This window comes from Gorilla gorilla, chromosome 16 (genome assembly GCF_029281585.2).
Source record: "Gorilla gorilla gorilla isolate KB3781 chromosome 16, NHGRI_mGorGor1-v2.1_pri, whole genome shotgun sequence".
Lineage (NCBI taxonomy): Eukaryota > Metazoa > Chordata > Mammalia > Primates > Hominidae > Gorilla > Gorilla gorilla.
The window spans coordinates 42,040,490-42,059,683 of record NC_073240.2 but is presented as its reverse complement, the minus strand read 5'-3'; the positions used below and the strand labels follow the sequence as shown (position 1 = coordinate 42,059,683).

Here is a 19,194-nt window from a genome sequence, read left to right as displayed (position 1 = left end):
CTCAGGATTAGAAATTCCAGATTTAACTGCCTGGTGGATACTGGAATGAATTATCCTCTCTCAGTCTCTCTAACTCCTCCTCTGGCAAGGCTCAGGGCCCTAGCAGATTTGCCCAGGTGAAACTAATACTGAGATATTTTATTTTCATTTATTTATTATTATTTTTTATTTTTTAGGAGCAGAGGTTTAGTAGGCAAAAGAAAGCGAAAGGAAGGCCGGGTGCGGTGGCTCACGCCTGTAATCTCAGCACTTTGGGAGGCTGAGGTGGGTGGATCACGAGGTCAGGAGTTCGAGAGAAGCCTGGCCAACATGGTGAAACCCCGTCTCTCTTAAAAATACAAAAATTAGCTGGGCCTGGTGGCACGAGCCTGTAATCCCAGCTACTTGGGAGGCTGAGGCTGGAGAATCGCTTGAACCCAGGAGGTGGAGGTTGTAGTGAGCCAAGATCGTACCATTGCACTGCAGCCTGGGCGACACAGCAAGACTCTGTCTAAAAAAAAAAAAAAGAAATTCTATAACATGGTGCTATGGGTTGAATTGTGGCCCTCTAAAAGATATGTTGAAGTCCTAACCACTGGTACCTGTCATATGACCTTATTTAGATATAGGAATTTTTTTCAGATGTATTAAGGTTAAAATGACATCATTTGGATGTTCTTTTAATTTTTTGAGATAGGGTCTCACTCTGTCCATGCTGGGGTGAAGTGGAATGAAGATGGCCCACTGCAGCCTTAACCTCCTGGGTTCAAGCAACCCTTTCACCTCAGCCTCCTGAGTAGCTGGGACCACAGGTGTGCACCATCATGGCTGGCTGATTCTTTTGACTTTTTGTAGAGACAGGGTCTCACCATGTTGCCCAGGCTGGTCCTGAACTCCTAGGCTCAAGCAATCCTCCTGACTTGGCTTCCTAAAGTAATGGGATTATAGGCACCAGCCACTATGCTTGGCCTATTTGGGTGGATCCTAATCCAATATGACTGGTGTCCTATTAAGAAGACATAGAGAGAGAATGTCATGTGCTGTCAGAGCCAGAGACTGGTAATGATGCAGCTGCAAGCCAAGGAACACCAAGCGTCGACAGCCATCGCAAAGTAGTCAGAGGCAAGGAAGGAGTCCACCCAGAGTCTCAGAGAAGCATGGTCCTGCTGACACATTGATTTTGGACTTCCAGCCTCTAGAACTATGAAAGAGTAAATTTCTGTTGTTCTAACCTGCCCAGTTGTGGTGCTTTGTCACAACAGTCCTAGGAAATTAATGTACCTGGCTACTTCTAGCAATTTTGGTTTTTAAAGTTACTTGACATACCATTTATTCCACGTTTACCTGAGGAAACAGCATTCTCAGCTTCTTGGTGCTCGTCTGGTGGAGAAGGAACTTTTGCAGTAGCTCTGAGATCCTGGCTTTCCTGCTTTTCATGATTCTGGAATTCAGTGGGATTACTTATTTTTATCTCTGAATGATTCTGCTACAAATTTAAAAAGGAAATGAAAGATTTCGATGATAAATAAGAAGTAATTGCTGCCTTCCAAAGATAAGTACCAAAGTGAGGGGGAAAAGGGGTTAAAGGAAGAAAAGTAGGAGAATGAGATTTTTGGTGGCAGATTTGGTTCTCTGCCTTATCAAGTGTCACGAGAATGTAAATTTGAGAACAGGAGATACTAGGGCACATTAAGAGGAAAATAGAAATGGCAAGATTAGCTCTGTTAGCAAGGTCAAATGAAGAAACCTAGATAGTCTACTGAGCAAGTGACTACATTGAGGCAGAAATTTAAATAATAATAAGTAATTCATTTATTCACTCCAAGAAAAGTAAAAACTAAGGCCCAGAATGTGGCAAGGCAAGAGTTAAAAAGAAAAGAACAAGTTTTCCTCTGCCTAGTGGCTCACTTTGAAGACAGTTAGAAGATAACGCTGTCCGAATAGCCAAGGCCAAAGGAATAAGCTCCAGACACCACCCTCCCCCCGACCCCTGGTTCCAGAGCAAGGTTGAATGAAAAAAAAAGAGAAATACAAGTTCTTTTAATGTTACTCTTTTCCTGGGCTTCTTAAGCATGATTAGCATGATTATGTTTTACAAATGTCTGTATTTAGCCAGTTCTTGTTTTTCTTTTAATGCAGCTACAAGGCCACTGGCTAAGTCACAAGTTATGTTATGCTATAGATTATGTAACCTGTTACTGTATGATTAATTGCTTTTATTTTGCTTCTGTAAAGCCACTTATAAAAACCCGCTCAGTCTTTGTTCAAGGCTCAGCTTTTAGATGTGAATCCTCCGAGCCGGTGCGTGCCTAAAATAAACAAATCCTCCTGTACTCCGTATTAGTCTCTCCGTTCCTCAGTTTACTGCAAAAATATGAACATAGAAAAGAAAATTAAGACTGTGTTTCAGGGCTGGGCATGGTGGCTCACACCTGTAATCCTAGCACTTTGGGAGGCCGAGGTGGGTAGAGCACCAGAGGTCAGGAGTTCGAGATTAGCCCAGCCAACATGGTGAAATCTCGTCTCTACTAAAAATACAAAAATTAGTTGGGCATGGTGGTGGCCATCTGTAATCTCAGCTACTCAGGAGGCAGAGGCAGGAGAATTGCTTGAACCTGAAAGGTGGAGGTTGCAGTAAGCTGAGATGGTGCCATTGCACTCCATACTGGGCAACAAGAGTGAAACTCTGTCTCAAAAAAAAAAGAAAAAAGAAAAAAAAGACTGTGCTTTGTAAAAATTACATTTGAATAAAAGGATAAGATAAAAGAATAAAACCAGAGTCTACGGAAAGCAAGCGAGGGAAGCCCCTTGCTAATCATGTGATCACACTGCTGAAAGACTAAGTACAGGGTGATCACCAGGCCAGGGACAAGGTAGGAAGGAGAATTTAAACAAACAAATGAAAAAACAACAAGAAACACATTTAATGCTTGTTTCTCTTTCCTTCCTACCTACTACACCTCACTTAAGTGAACACTCGATGAATGTTCATATTTATATAACAAATATTTAACGTGAGCTTAATACTTAAAAAGTGCTTCCTGAGGCCCAAGCCCTGGGATGCAGTGATGAGCAGCTGGACTTGGGTCTGGGCTTTCATGGAGCTTACAGCACACAGTAAGCTTACAAACACATGACATCACATGGGAATTTAAAAAGAAATCTCCATAAAAGTATGCCAATTTTGGCATAGGTGGTATATTTTCAGTTTGTATATTTCCATTCACCTGTGAGTCAGGGTCCACACGGACAGTCTTGCACCTTCTCCTTGTTTTGGTGACATGGCCAAGTGGCTCTCTCTCAGCTTCTTCCTGGTTGCTGATCTGTATTTCAGTCTCATCACAAGAGGATGCAGAAGTTTGACTTTCATCCTGAAAAGAGAGGTATTAATCTGCTATGTGCTATGTCTACAGTTATAATGCTCAGGAAGAATCGGAATTGAGACAGAATAAAAAACATATTACATATGCAAAAGAAAAAATTTAAAACTCTCTAGCGGTAAATTGTAGGCAAAGACAAGAATTATAGAGTATTTAGGCCAGGCACGGTGGCTCACGCCTGTAATCCCAGCACTTTGGGAGACCGAGGTGTGTGGATCACCTGAGGTTAGCGAGACCAGCCTGGTTGACATAGTGAAACTCCATCTCTACTAAAAATAGAAAATTACCCGGGCATGGTGGTGCATGCCTGTAATCCCAGCTACTTGGAAGGCTGAGGCAGGATAATCACTTGACCCGGCAAGGGGAGGTTGCAGTGAGCCAAGATGGCACCATTGCATTCCAGCCTGGGCAACAAGAATGAAACTCCGTCTCAAAAACAAACAAGCAAACAAACAAACAAACAAACCCTTATGGATTATTTAAAAAGAAATAATCACACTTAGCAACCCAAATTAATAAATTAGGGTAGTAAAGCATTCAAAGTTATTTTAGTGTGAATAAATACAGAAATTGGGCCAGGTGCAGTGGTTCACACCTGTAATCCCAGCACTTTGGGAAGCTGAGGCAGGTGGATCACTCGAGCCCAGGACTTTGAGACCAGCCTGGGCAACATGGCAAAACCCCATCTCTACTTAAAATTATTAAAAATGTATTAAGCCGGGCACAGTGGCTCACACCTGTAACCCCAGCATTTTGGGAGGCCGAGGCTGGTGGATCACCTGAGGTCAGGATTTCGAGACCAGCCTGGCCAACACGGTGAAACCCTGTCTCTACTAAAAATACAAAAATTAGCCAGGCGTGGTGGCATGTGCCTGTAATCCCAGTTACTCAGGAGGCTAAGCCAGGAGTTATATTTTGTATTATCTTCATTTCCTTTAGGGTCACCTTTTTCTTTCTTTCTTTCTTTTTTAGAGACAAGGTCTTGCTCTGTTGCCTAGGCTGGATTACAGTGGCTTGATCTAAGTTCACTGCGGCCTCAATTTCTGGAGCTCAACTGACCCTCCCACCTCAGCCTCCCAATCAGCTGGGTCCACAGGTATGTGTTACCACACGTAAGCTAATTGTTTTAATTTTGTAGAAATGGGGTCTCACTATGTTGCCCAGGCTGGTTGTGAACTCCTAGGCTGAAGTCATCCTCCTGCCTTGGCCTCGCAAAATGTTGGGATTACACACGTGAGCCTCTATGCCCAGTCTGTTTTCTTTCTTTTTTTTTTTTTTTTTTTTGAGACGGAGTCTCACTCTGTTGCCCAGGCTGGAGTGCAGTGGCATGATCTTGGCTCACTGCAAGCTCCACCTCCTGGGTTCATGCCATTCTCCTGCCTCAGCCTCTTGAGTAGCTGGGACTACAGGCGCCCGCCACCACGCCTGGCTAATCTTTTGTATTGTTAGTAGAGACGGGGTTTCGCCTGTTAGCCAGGATGGTCTCGATCTGTTGACCTTGTGATCCGCCCACCTCGGCCTCCCAAAGTGCTGGGATTACAGGAGTGAGCCACTGCGCCCGGCCATGTCTATTCATATTTCATAGCAAATCAGGAAAAACCTCATTAGGAGCTTGAGTGTGCAGGAAATGTGTGTTATTTGGCAGGATTCCTTGGGTAGGGAGGAGGCCATTATGCTGGTGGTTCCTTGAATGCCCAAAGGCAGGAGCCTTTGTCTGATAACTATTTAATTTCCTTAATGAGAAATCTTCCAATAGTTTAGAGGGTAGGAGACATCTGGTAGACTGATTACAGGCAGTCTACTGGATGTCTATTTCACTATTAGTAGTCAGTCAATTTCACTATTATGGCCACAGGCCATCCCTTGATAGTCTATTTATTTGGCCTTGGGTTTAGTGAGGCCTATCATCAGTACTTTTTTTGTTTTGAGACAGAGTCTAGCTCTGTTGCCCAGGCTGGAGTGCAGTGGTATAATCTCGGCTCACTGCAACCTCCGCCTCCCAGGCTCAAGCAATTCTCCTGCCTCAGCCTTATGACTAGCTGGGATTACAGGTACATGCCACCATGCCCAGCTAATTTTTGTATTTTAGTAGAGACGGGATTTCACCATTTTGGCCAGGCTGGTCTCGAACTCCTGACCTCAGTTGATCCACCCACCTTGACCTCCCAAAGTGGTGGGATTACAGGCGTGAGCCACTGTGCCTGGCCATACATCAGTATTTATTTATTTATTTATTTATTTATTTATTTATTTATTTATTTTTGAGACGGGGTCTGGCTCTGTTGCCCAGGATGGAGTGCAATAGCACAATCTCGGCTCATTGCAACCTCTGGCTCCTGAGTTCAAGCGATTCTCTTGCCTCAGCCTCCCGAGTAGCTGGGACTACAGGTGCTTGCCACCACGCCCAGCTAATTTTTGTATTTTTAGTAAAGATGGGGTTTCACCATTTTGGCCAGGATGGTTTTGATCTCTTGACCTCATGATCCACCCGCCTCGGCCTCCCAAAGTGCTAGGATTACAGGCCTGAGCCACCGCACCCAGCCATCCGTATTTTTAAAAAGTTCCCCAGCCTAGGCAACATAATGAGACCCCAGTCTCTACGAAAAAAATTTCTTAAAAAGTAACAAGGTGTAGTGAGTGTGCCTGCAGTTCCAGCTACTTATGAGGCTGAAGTGGGAGGACTGCTTGAGGTCAAGCCAAAAGCAAGCCATGATTATGCCACTGCACTCCAGCCTGGGTGACAGAGTGAGACCCCATCTCAAAAATAATTAATTAAGAAAAAATATATAAAAAAATATAAAATATGTCTGTTGGGAATGAAAGAATAAAGCTTAAAGAATAGAAGGTCTGGCTGGGTGTGGTGGCTCACGCCTATAATCCCAGCACTTTGGGAGGCCAAGGTTGGCACATCACTTGAGGTCAGGAGTTCAAGACCAGTCTGGCCAACATGGTAAAACCTCCACTCTACTAAAAACACAAAAATTAGCTGGGCATCGTGGTGTGCATCTGTAATCCAAGTTACTCAGGGCAAGACTCCATCTCAAAAAAAAAAAAAAAAAAAAAAGAATAAAAGGCCTTAACCAGAGGTGAAATATTACAGAAGCGGAATAGTTCCAAGTGTTGTAAGGTCTAGGATATGCCCAGAGAAGTAGATGGTTGATCAAGAGCAAAAACAAAGATCACTAGCATTAAGGGACAAGGAGGCCACAGTAGTAAGAAGAGACATCCAGATGGACCTTTGAACTTGTCCAAAATAAGATGAGGACATGAGGAAATGATGACAATGAGACAGAGAACACTAGAGAGTAACTAGGAGCTCAGCAGATGGGAGATTAGAATAGGTAAGTATATGTGGTGGCTCACCCCTGGAATCCCAGCACTTTGGGAGGCCGAGGTGGGAGGATCACCTGAGGTTGGGAGTTTGAGACCAGCCTGACAAACATGGTGAAACCCCATCTCTACTAAAAATACAAAATTATCCGGGTGTGGTGGCGCATGCCTGTAATCCCAGCTACTCAGGAGGCTGAGGCAGGAGAATCGCTTTAACTCAGGAGGTGGAGGTTGCAGTGAGCCAAGATCGTGTCATTGCACACCAGCCTGGGCAGCAAGAGTGAAACTCAGAAAAGAAAAAAAAAGAAAGAAAAAAATAGGTGATCATAAATTTCAAAGGAGCAGAGATTTTTTTTCCCTTTATCTTTGGCCTTTTCAAGATGAGCTAAAAAAGGAGCAGGGGTTTTTACATGAGAATAGAAAAATGTGGATCCCACTTTCCAACTCCCTGATAGTCATGGAGAAGAAAGTAAAAGAGGAGAAACTGGCAGAGCGTCTGTAATCCCAGCACTTTGGGAGGCAGAGGTAGGCAAACTACTTGAGCCCAGGAGTTTGAGACCAGCCCGGGCAATATTGTGAAACCCCGTCTCTACTAAAAATACAAAAAATAGCCAGGAATGGTGATACAAGGCTGTAGTCCCAGCTACTCAGGGGAGTGAGGCAAGAGGATCGCTTGAGCCTGGGGGGTCCAGGCTGCAGTGAGCCCTGATTGTACCACTGCACTCCAGCCTGGGTTAGAGTGAGACCCTGTCTCAAAAAAAAGTAAGAGAAACTGTTTCCATGTATTAGGTTGGTGCAAAAATAAGTGCGGTGGTTTTTTTTTCTTTTTTCGGAGACGGAGTCTCATTCTGTTGCCTAGGCTGGAATGCAGCGGCGTAATCTTGGCTCACTGAAACATCTGAATCCCAGGTTCAAATAATTCTCCTGCCTCATCCTCTCGAGTAGCTGGGAGTACAGCTGTGTGCATCCATGCTCGTCTAATTTTTGTATTTTTAGTAGAGACGGTGTTTTGCCATGTTAGCCAGGCTGGTCTTGAACTCCTGACCTCAGGTGATCCACCCGTCTTGGCCTTCCGAAGTGCTGGTATTACAGACGTAAGCCACCGTGCCCAGCCTGGTTTTTGTCATTTTTTTTTGAGACGGAGTCTCGCTTTGTCGCCCAGGCTGCAGTGCAGTGGCATGATCTCGGCTCACTGCAAGCTCCGCCTCCCGGGTTCACGCCATTCTCCTGCCTCAGCCTCCCTAGTAGCTGGGACAACAGGCGCCCGCCACCACACCTGGTTAATTTTTTGTATTTTTAGTAGAGACAAGGTTTCACCGTGTTAGCCAGGATGGTCTTGATCTCTTGACCTCATGATCCACCTGCCTCAGCCTCCCAAAGTGCTGGGATTACAGGTGTGAGCCACCATGCCTGGCCTGGTTTTTGCCATTTTTTAAAGTAATGGCAAAAACCACAATTACATTTGCACCAAACTAGAAGCAGTACCTTTGAGTTACACATGTTGCTGGAATATAAAGAGACAATTTTTAGTTGTTGTTTCTTTTTTTTTTTTTTTTTTTTTTTTTGAGATGGAGTCCCATTCTGTCTCCCAGGGTGGAGTGTAATGGTTTGATCTCTGCTCACTACATCTGCCTCACGGATTCAAGTGATTCTCCTGCCTCAGCCTCCTGTAACTGGGACTACAGGTGTACACCACCATGCCCAGCTAATTTTTGTATTTTAGTAGAGATGGGGTTTCACCATGTTGGCCAGGCTGGTCTCAAACTCCTGACCTCAAGTGATCCACCCACCTCGGCTTACCAAAGTGCTGGGATTACAGGTGTGAGCCACTGCACCTGGCCTATAATTTTAATTTCAAATGGCACTACAATCATGTATCCTTAACCATAAAAAAGAAATTCATTGATATAGAAACTTTTAAAGCTAGAAATCAAAAATAGTTCTTGTCTATTTTCAGTTAATTAAAGCCTGGAATCAAAAATAAATTTGACGCCAGGTGCGGTGGCTCACACCTGTAATCCCAGCACTTTGGGAGGCTGAGGCAGGTAGATCAACTGAGGTCAGGAGTTCGAGACCAGCCTGGCCAACATGGTGAAACCCCATCTCTACTAAAAATACAAAAAAATGGGCCGGGCACGGTGGCTCACCCCTGTAATCCCAGCACTTTGGGAGGCCGAGGTGGGGGGATCACCCAAGGTCGGGAGTTTGAGACCAGCCTGACCAACATGGAGAAACCCTGTCTCTACTAAAAATACAAAATTAGCCGGGTGTGGTGGTGCATGCCTGTAATCCCAGCTACTCAGGAGGCTGAGGCAGGAGAATTGCTTGACCCCAGGAGATGGAGGTTGCAGTGAGCTGAGAACACACCACTGCACTCCAGCCTGGATGACAGCAAGATTCTGTCTCAACAACTACAACCACAAAAAGAATAAAAGAATCTTGGCTCTAATGGGGCACTCATTCATCCGTTTAGGAGTCATGCCTTATCAAAAATCTTTGATGTGGGTCTGAAGCAGCCATGACAACTCCCATCAGCCATCAGCAGTGTTTTATAGCTTACAAGTCACTTTCACAATCCCTACTTCATGTGATGCTCACAACACTCAGTTCAGCAGAACAGATATTATTTCCATTTTAAAGAAGAGGAGTTTGAGTTTTCTAACGTTGCAGAGAAATAAATGAGAGCTGGTACTTGACCGAGGTGTTTCTGATTTCAAATCCAGTTCCCTCTCTACTTAAATCATGCCATCTCTCGCAGTATTTGGCAACTAGTACTCAGCCTTTGTATTTGTGTAAAAACATGTTATTCAACAGATTACTTGGCGCAAAACAGTTTCACCATTCACAACAGCAGAGAGTTAATCTGAAAGGATTCAGTCCTTGGCACTATTACCAATAATGATCTCTTTTTAATAAACAACGTATCTTTTTTTTTTTTTTTTTTTGAACAGAGTCTTGCTCTGTCACCCAGGCTGGAGTACAGTGGCGCGATCCTGGCTCACTGCAACCTCCACCTCCCGGGTTCAAGCAATTCTCCCTGTCTCAGCCTCCTGAGTAGCTGGGATTACAGGCTCCCGCCACCACGTCTGGCTAATTTTTGTATTTTTAGTAGAGACGGGGTTTCACCATGTTGGCCAGGCTGGTCTCGAACTCCTGGACTCAAGTGATCTGCCTGCCTCTGCCTACCAAAGTGCTAGGAGTATAGGCGTGAGCCACCACACCCGGCCAACAGCATGTCTTAAATCATCACTAGTTGTGTGTTAATTGCCCATTAACCAAATATGATTGTTTTGCTAGCTAACAGGTAAACATGAAAAACATTACTCACCTGATTCTCATTTCCTTTTCTTGCCTCATGTTTAATGTGGCCTTTCAAGGCTTTTAACAACTTGTCTGCCTGCAAGAGAGACTTATTATTAGAGCCAAAAGTCAAATAAACAAGGAAGATACGTTGAACATTTTTTGCTGTTCTTGTATTCATTAAATGTACTCTGGTCAGACCATAGGACTAGAACCATTACTTAGAAAGAATGAGTCTCTGCTCTAAGGAATTTCACATCTGAGTGGGAAAGTTAGACAAGGAAAGAGGCAATTGCAATACAGTGGGCTAAATGCCCACGCTAGGAGGCTCAGGCTGTCATGAGAACATAGGTAGGCATGGCCATCAAAGTTGGGACTGCTAGGTTAGACTTCAGCAAGTATCTGCACAGGGCAGTTCTCAGATAAAGATGTGATGTCTCTAATTGCTGAGATCTGAAGGATGAAAAGAGAGAATGCAGAGAAACAGGTAGAGGAATGGCACAGCAAGGCAACAATGAGGGTAGAGTTTGAAGAACTTAAGTTCAGTGTGGCTGGAACATGGAGCTGTTGTAGGAGATAGTAAGAGACAATGTTGGGAAAGTGAGCAGGGCCCTGATGTTACCAGGCCTTGTAAGCCTTTAAAGAGTATGAACTTTACTCTCAGAGAAAAGGGCAGTCTCTGAAGAGTTTGCAGCAAGGCAGTGGGTGACCAATTTTGCATTACTCAGAATGAGTAGTCTACCTGCACAATGTGCAAGATGCATTTGATGGGAATGAGCCAGAGATGCTGTGGCCTGAACTGGAGCGGGGCTAAGGCAGTATGGATGAAGTCAAAACCTTCTTAGGAAGTGAAATCAGTGTGAACATGAGAGTTGAGGAAGAGGGAAACTTTGTTATGCCAAGGTTTCTGGCTTGGACAGCTGGTGAAGTGTGGAACAGTCCCTAAGATGAGGAATGCAAAAGGTGACAGGGTCTTAGGGGGATGGTTGTAGGTCTCTGCGGGGGGAAGGGAACACTGAGCTTCTCTTCCCAGCCTAGGAAAACCTCCCTTCTTGTTCTTTCCTGAAAGAACAATGTTAATTTGATTGGTTACATTTTCCTGTGCTTTAAAAGTCAAGTTTGGTCGAGCGGGGTGGCTCATGCCTGTAATTCCAGCACTTTGGGAGGCCGAGGCAGGTGGATCACGAGGTCAGGGGTTTTAGACCAGCCTGGCCAACATGGTGAAACCCCGTCTCTAATAAAAAAACAAAAATTAGCTGGGCATGGTGGTGTGCGCCTGTAGTCCCAGCTACTTGGGAGGCTGAGGCAGAAGAATTGCTTGAACCCAGGAGGCGAAGGTTGCAGTGAGCCGAGGAGATGATGCCACTGCACTCTAGTCTGGGCGATAGAGCAAGACTCCGTTTAAAAAAAAAAAAGTCAAGTTTTTTGGTTGGGTTCTTTTTTTCTTCCTCTTCCACCCAGCCATGCAGTTGAGGGCCACAGCCATCGTTCTCAAGGTGGGCCCAGCCACCAGGCTTGGCTCTATTCTTCTCATGCCTTTTATCATGGGCCATGTGTCCAGTAGAGAATAGCAGAGATCCTGAAATTTGGTTTGTGCTCAAGCTTTTGCTTGTGGTGCAAGCCTAAGCCACAGTCTCCAATCCACTTTACCAGAATGCTCTGCATCAAGATATCAGGCACTATTTCAGCTAGTAATAAAGTAGTACCTTATTTTCTACTTGTTCCTTGAACCACCCTTGAGGTTTTCTCTGGGAAGGGGATGATTGGCAGGGCAGAATTCAGGCATTCTTGATTTTTCTAATACTCTCTTAATATACCTTCAAAATCTCACCAAACATACAAAAATGCATGAAGTGAGGCACCTGTGGCAGAACCCAGTGAGGAGGTTGAAGGATATGAGGTGGTGTTCAAGAGTTGTGCTGAAGGTGCAGATGTTAGTTATCAGCATATATTCATGCATTCCTTCAACAAGCATTTATTGTGCTGGGCACTGTTCCAGACACTAGAGAGTGATGAATTAAACAGACAAGGTGATTGCCCTCCAGGATCTTCTAGCAGAGGTGAAACAGTTACCCAAGAAAGCTAGAAATGAATGATATGACGTCAGGTATTATGATGCAAAAATAAAACTGGGCAACTGGGGTGGGGTGGGGATGATACCTGAATTAGGATGGCTGGGAAAGGCCTCCCGAGATGTGAATGAGGAAAGAGGCAGCAGGTGAAGAGCGCTCCAAGCAGAGTGAGCACCAAGAACAGGAGCCCTGAGGTGGACTCATGAGTTGAAAGACAGAAACTGCCCTTATGGTAGAAGTATGGTAAACACCGAGGTATATGGAGGGCAGGGAGATCAGAGATGTGACCAGAGGCTGGGTCAAGTAGAGAGGTAAAGGCCACAGCAAAAATTATGAATTTTGGCCAGGTGCAGTGACTAATGCCTGTAATCCTAGCACTTTGGGAGGCCGAGGCAGGCAGATCACTCAAAGTTAGGAGTTCAAGACCAGCCTGGCCAACAGGGTGAAACCCTGTCTCTGCAAAAAATAGCCGGGCGTGGTGGTGGGCACCTGTAGTCTGAGCTACTCAGGAGGCTGAGGTGGGAGAATCGCTTGAACCCAGGAGGTGGAGGTTGCAGTGAGCTGAGATCATGCCGTTGCACTCTAGCCTGGGCAACAAGAGCGAAACTCCGTCTCAAAAAAAAAAAAAAAAGAAAAGAAAAGTCGAAGTAATGTAATAAACACTCATATTTCCCACCAAGATTCAATAGTCATTTGCATTGTCTCATATTTGGTTTCTCTATATTAATATATAATTCTTGTGAAAGAATTTGAAAATAAGTTCCAGACATCATGATTCTTTACCACTAAATATATCAGCCACATCTCCTAAAAATAAGAAGAGATTTCCCCACATGACCTCTAACGCATTAGTGTACTCAGGAAAAGCAATAATTTCCTAATATCACCTAATATGTGGCCCATAATGAAATTTCCTTCTCTCCAATTTTAGCTATTTTCTTTTTAAAAAAATTTCCCTCCAAATCAGGGTCAAACTAAGTTTCTCTCATTACACTGGAAAGAGTTTAGATTTTATTTTAGATGTGAGGGAAGCCATTGGAGGGCACTGAGCAGAAAAAGACACGTTCTAAGTTTTTTTTTTTTTTTGGAGACAGAGTCTCGCTCTGTCGCCCAGGGTGGAGTGCAGTGCCGTGATCTTGGCTCACTGCAGCCTCCACCTCTCAGGTTCAAGGGATTTTCGTGCCTCATCCTCCTGAGTAGTTGGGATTATAGGCACATGCCACCACGCCTGGCTAATTTTTGTTTTTGTTTTTGTTTTTTAGTAGAGACGGGGTTTTGCCATGCTGGCCAGGCCGGCCTTGAACTCCTGGCCTCAAGTGATCCACCCACCACGGCCTCTCAAAGTGCTGGGATTACAGGCATGAGCCACTGCGCCTGGTCTCTCTCTCTTTTTTTTCTTTTCCCTAAGTTTCAAATATCACTCCAACTACCAAGAGAACACTATTGTGAGGTAAGAGTTGAGGCAGGAAGCCCAGTAGGGAGACTGAGGCAGTGGTCAAGAGATGAGAGTGCTGTGGCACAGGTTTGCAGCGCTGGAGATGGTGTCCAGAGGTCAGATTTCAGGTCTATTTAGGAGGAGGTGCTGACAAGAATGGATGGCTGTGGGTGAAGAAGAGAGGAATCCAGGGTGATCCAAACTGGGCCTGAACCATGTACTGAGATGGGGAAGAGACTGTCAATGCTTGGACCTGACCGTGTTGTTGAAAATGCACTTAAATACACGAGTCAGCATCCCAGGAGAGAGAGAGGTCCTACTGGAGATGTGGGTTTGGGAGGCATTAGCTTTTGAGTAAATTTTAACTTATGGGAATGGGCCAGATGCAGTGGCTCATGCCTGTAAACCCAGCACTTTGGGAGGCCAAGGCAGGTGGATCACTTGAGGTCAGGAGTTTGAAACCAGCCAGGCCAACATGGTGAAATCCTGTCTCTACTAAAAATACAAAAAAATTAGCTGGGCATGGTGGCAGGCACCTGTAATCCCAGGAACTCGGGTGGCTGAGGCAGGAGAATCGCTTGAACCTGGGAAGTGGAGGTTGCAGTGAGCCGAGATTGCGCCACTGCACTCTAGCCTGGGTGACAGAGCAAGACTGTGACTCAAAAAAAAAAAGAAAAAGAAAAAAGAAAAGAAAAAAAAATGGGGTGGATAAGATCATTGAGGGACAGAGCACAGTTAGAGAAAAGAGAACCAGGAAGAGAGCCCTGGGGGCACTCCACATTTAGAGATCTGGCAGAGGAAGAACCAACCAAGGAGACTAGAAAGAAGTGCTAGTAAGGCAGTACAGCGTGAAATATCAAAGCCTAGAACAGAAAGTGGCTGGAGCAGAGGGGAATGTTCAGTCATGCCAAATGCTACTGATAGGCACAGGTGAGGGGAGAGAGGGAACACAAGCTTTGTAAGATGGTGACCTTAATAAAGCAATTTCAGTAGAAAAGAACAGAGAAATAGGGCAGTAGATGGAATGAGGACATGGGATCAGGAGAGGATTTTGGCTTTTTTATTTTTTTAAAAGATGGGTGATAGTAAAACATGATTGCATGCCTTATGGCAAATAAGCTAGCAGAGTGGAGAAATTAATGCAGGAGAGAGGCTCTAATTGTAGGAATGTAGTCCTAGGGGAAGCAAGAGGGCCCAGGATCTTCAGCATAAATGGAAAGGTTGCCCTTAGACAGGGAAAGAAGCAGAGTATGTGGATGTAGATGCAGGGTGGCTAAAAGGTTTGGTGGTGGGGCCGAGCCTAGGGGCTCACGCCTGTAATCCCAGCACTTCGGGAGGCCAAGGCGCGAGGATTGCTGAATCTCAGGAGTTGGAGACCAGACAGGGCAACATAGTCAGACCTCATCTCTACTAAAATTCAAAAAAACACTGGCCAGGCAGGGTGGTCATGCCTGGAGTCCTAGCTACTCAGGGGGCTGTGGTGGGAGGATTGCTTGAGCCCGGGAGATTGAGGCTGCAGTGAGCCCTGATTGTGCCACTGCCCTCCAGAGAACTCCAGGCTGGCTGACAGAGCAAGACCCTGTCTCAAAAAAAAAAAAAAAAAGAAAAGAAAAGAAAAGAAAAGGAAAAAAGGGGGGGATTTGGTGGTTGAACGATGAGGCAGTTTTCTGTTGATTGCATCTATTTTCCCATGACCTATGAGGTAAAGTCATCAAGGGAGGGAAGGGAACCAAGTTGAGTCAAGATGATAAAAAGTAATTATCCTCAAAAGTAGGAAAGTTCATGACTAAGAAGAAAATGGGCCAGGTGTGGTGGCACGTGCCTGTAATCCCAGCTACTTGGGAGGCTGAGGTGGGAGGATGCCTTGAGCCTGAGAGGTTGAGGCTGTAGTGAGGCCTGATTGTGCCACTGCAGCCTGGGCAACAGAGCGAGACCTTATCTCAAAAAAAAAAAAAAAAAGGAGGAAGATCAAATGCCCATATTAAGGTTTAGAGTTGCATATTTAAAATAAGTTCGCTCAACAAAGTTAGGTGTTTTCTCCAACTAGAGTTAGCTGCAGAGGTATAGGCAAAGATTAAGCACACAGCTGGGTTTAATCAGGCTTGGGTTTTGCCAGGTGAGTATAGGGAGGTGCAAGGAAGTGGAAATAGTGCCAGTGTTTGTAATTTAAGCTCGCAAGAAAGGAAGTGAGGGCATGAGTGACAAAAGGACCAGTCGCCCCACTAACATTAATAACTGACTCCTTCAAATTGCTATACCATTAAGAGAAGTCTCTCAAAAGAGGGAATATTATCTCCTATATATTTATTATTATTATTATTATTATTATTATTATTTTTAGACGGAGTTTCGCTCTTGTTGCCCAGGCTGGAGTGCAATGGTGTGACCTTGGCTCACTGCAGCGTCTGCCTCCCTGGGTTCAAGAAATTCTCCTGCCTCAGCCTCCCGAGTAGCTGGGATTACAGGTGCCCCCTGCCACGCCGGGCTAAATTTTGTATTTTTAGTATAGATGGGGTTTTGCCATGCTGGCCAGTCTGCTCTCAAACTCCTGACCTCAGGTGAGACACCTGCCTTGGCCTCCCAAATGCTGGGATTACAGGCGCAAGCCACCATGCCCAGCCATAAATTTATTTTTAATAATATCATACTAGTAAAATTATCAAGATTTGATTAAAATGAAACATTACAATTTAAATAAATTTTACTAGTACAAATACACCAGTATACATAAAAATATAGTATATTTAGTATATTTATATTTATACTGGTATAATACAGTATATTTAGTATATTTATACCGGTACAAATATAGTATATTTAGTATATTTATACCGGTACAAATATAGTATATTTAGTATATTTATACCGGTACAAATATAGTATATTTAGTATATTTATACCGGTACAAATATAGTATATTTAGTATATTTATACCGGTACAAATATAGTATATTTAGTATATTTATACCGGTACAAATATAGTATATTTAGTATATTTATACCGGTATAAATATAGTATATTTAGTATATTTATACCGGTATAAATATAGTATATTTAGTATATTTATACTAAACATACATACTATATTTAGTATATTTATATATTTAGTATATTTATATATAGTATATTTAGTATATAGTATAATATTTAGTATATTATAGTATTTATATTTATTTATAGTATAATATATTTAGTATATTAAATATATTTAGTATACATATTAGTATATATAGTATATTTAGTATATAGTATATCTATACTAAATATATATACTAATACATACTAAATACTAAATATATAAATTTAGTATATTTATATAGTATATTTATAGTATATTTATCTAGTATATATAGTGTATTAATATAGTATATTTAGTATATATAGTACATTTATATATTTAGTTTATTTTAGTGTATTTAGTATATTTAGTATACTAGTATATTTATATATACTAGTATATATATTATTTATACTAGTAATATATAAATATAGTATATACTAGTATAAATTATAAGTTTTACTAGCATAAATATACTAGTATATTTATGCTAGTAAAATTTATTTAAATTGTAGTGTTTCATTTTAATCAAATCTTGATAATTTCTCAGAGCAATTTATTAATTTTTTTGCTATGTACTAAAATTTCAAAAGGCAATTGACTTAATGAGCTCTTGGGTTGTACCAAGTTAATAATTTAAAACATCTTATTATGGAAAATTTCAAACCTAAAAAAGTAGAGAGAATAGTGCAATCCCCCCATGTACCTATCTCCAGTTTCAGTAATTATTAACATTCTTCTTTTCTTACTTCATCTAGTTTCCCTCTCTTTTTCCTTGAGTATTTTACAGCAAATTTTACAGGTATCATAACATTTCACCTATAAATACTTGATTCACATATAAATACTTGATATGGGCCAGGTGTGGTGGGTCACGCCTGTAATCCCAGGACTTTGGGAGGCCGTGGCCGGAGGATCGCTTGAGCCCAGGAGTTCAAGACCAGCCTGGGCAAGATGGTGAAACCCTATCTCTACTAAAAATACACACACACACACACACACACACACAGCCAGGCAGATAATGGAGAAAGAAGGTGATCTGAGGCTAGAGGGTCAAAATGAGCAATGGGACAACGATAGATAAAAGTGCCAAGTGTTCAGGGATGCAGCCTTGGATAAAAGATTCTAGCTAGGCAGCAAAAAAGCCTAAGGAATTTAGGCTGAGATATTAAGGCTTTGTTTACGAAGTATAGGGGAGCCACTAACCACTACAGCCCAGAAATATCCCCAAGGAAAACCCTTTGGTCATTCAGCCCCAACAGGCACTTAGGCCCTGATTATTTTGTTTAAACAATTTAGGCCGGGTGGGGTGGCTCACGCCTGTAATCCCAGCACTTTGGGGGCTGAGGCGGGCGGATCAGGAAGTCAGGGGTTCGAGACCAGCCTGACCAACATGGTGAAACCCCATCTCTACTAAAAATACAAAAATTAGCCGGGCGTGGTGACACGCGCCTGTAATCCCAGCTACTCAGGAGGCTGAGGCAGGAGAATCGCTTGAACCCGGGAGGCAGAGGTTGCGGTGAGCCGAGATCGCGCCACTGCACTCCAGCCTGGGCGACAGAGCAAGACTCCGTCTCAAAGAAAAAACAAACAAACAAATAAAAAAAAAATTGTGACGATTTATTTAGGCATTTACTCACTGTCAGTATCACAGCCTGCAGGAGAAACCTCCAGAGTATATAGCAGTATTATGTGGGAAGTCTCAACTATTAACAAAATATATAAAACCGCTATCCTACATTAAATCCCCAAATCTTCTCCTAACATCTTGGTTTTTTTGTTTGTTTTTGTTTTGTTTGAGACTGAGTCTCGCTCTGTCACCGAAGTTGGAGTGCAGTGGTGCGATCTTGGCTCGCTGCCACCTCGGCTTCCCAGGTTCAAGCGATTCTCCTGCCTCAGCCTTCCAAGTAGCTGGGATCACAGGCAAAAAGCTTGGATCACAGGCGTGTGCCACCACGCCCGGCTAATTTTTTAATGGCCAGGCTGGTCTCGAACTCCTGACCTCAGGTGATCCGCCTGCCTCGACCTCCCAAAGTGCTGGGATTACAGGCGTGAGCCACAGCGCCGGGCCAACTCTCCAAACATCTTGTAGCCTCGGAGTCAAAGACCTTACTGGTTTTGATAGAGACCATCAACACAACGGTCATCAATAAAAATTTACCCAAGGAGGTGCTCCCCTAAAAGTCGAATTTTTTTTTCTGACAGGTCCATCAATAAAGTATCAAGAGATTATCGGCAATATTACAAATCACTGGAGTCTGTTTGGGGTTTTCCAGAAGCTGAGCCAATTATTTACTTAATTTTCTAACGATTAACGACACCCCTTGTGCTTTCTGGGCCTGAGTTTCGTAATCGACGCCCTGAGAGGTATACAGTAATTTCAAAACAAAACAAAACAAAAAACAATAAACCATCCCTCGGAATAGAGCTTATCATGTGAGCACCCAGACAAGCCAGCTTCAAAATGAGGTGAAAACTACAGTTTCTCTTCCGTTTATCAGAGTTCTAACTGGGACTACCGTGAACCACATCTACTGCCCGAGGGGCAGGGACAGCTGCCTCAGTCCCCGGGCTTCCCTCTCGGTCCCTTCGCACCGCATCTCCCCGAGGCCGCTATTCCCGCCGCGCCCGCCCAAGGA

The 19,194-nt window shown here is 43.5% G+C and overlaps 1 protein-coding gene across 10 annotated transcripts in view; it reads right to left on the bottom strand.

The window, feature by feature from the left end:
• Window positions 1–19,194, bottom strand: part of NUSAP1 (nucleolar and spindle associated protein 1) — a 48,251-nt gene that overhangs the window by 28,654 nt on the left and 403 nt on the right. For 4 of the 10 annotated variants that reach the window (XM_031002476.3, XM_031002477.3, XM_055363419.2 and 1 more), the window contains exons 2-4: window positions 10,018–10,086; window positions 3,207–3,350; window positions 1,324–1,465 (exon numbers count right to left, since the gene is read on the bottom strand). In XM_031002476.3, coding sequence (XP_030858336.2) covers window positions 1,324–1,465; window positions 3,207–3,350; window positions 10,018–10,086 — 355 coding nt within the window. The remainder of the gene's footprint in view (window positions 1–1,323; window positions 1,466–3,206; window positions 3,351–10,017; window positions 10,087–19,194) is intronic. The other 6 variants (XM_063698487.1, XM_031002478.3, XM_031002479.3 and 3 more) reach the window with 2 other exon arrangements.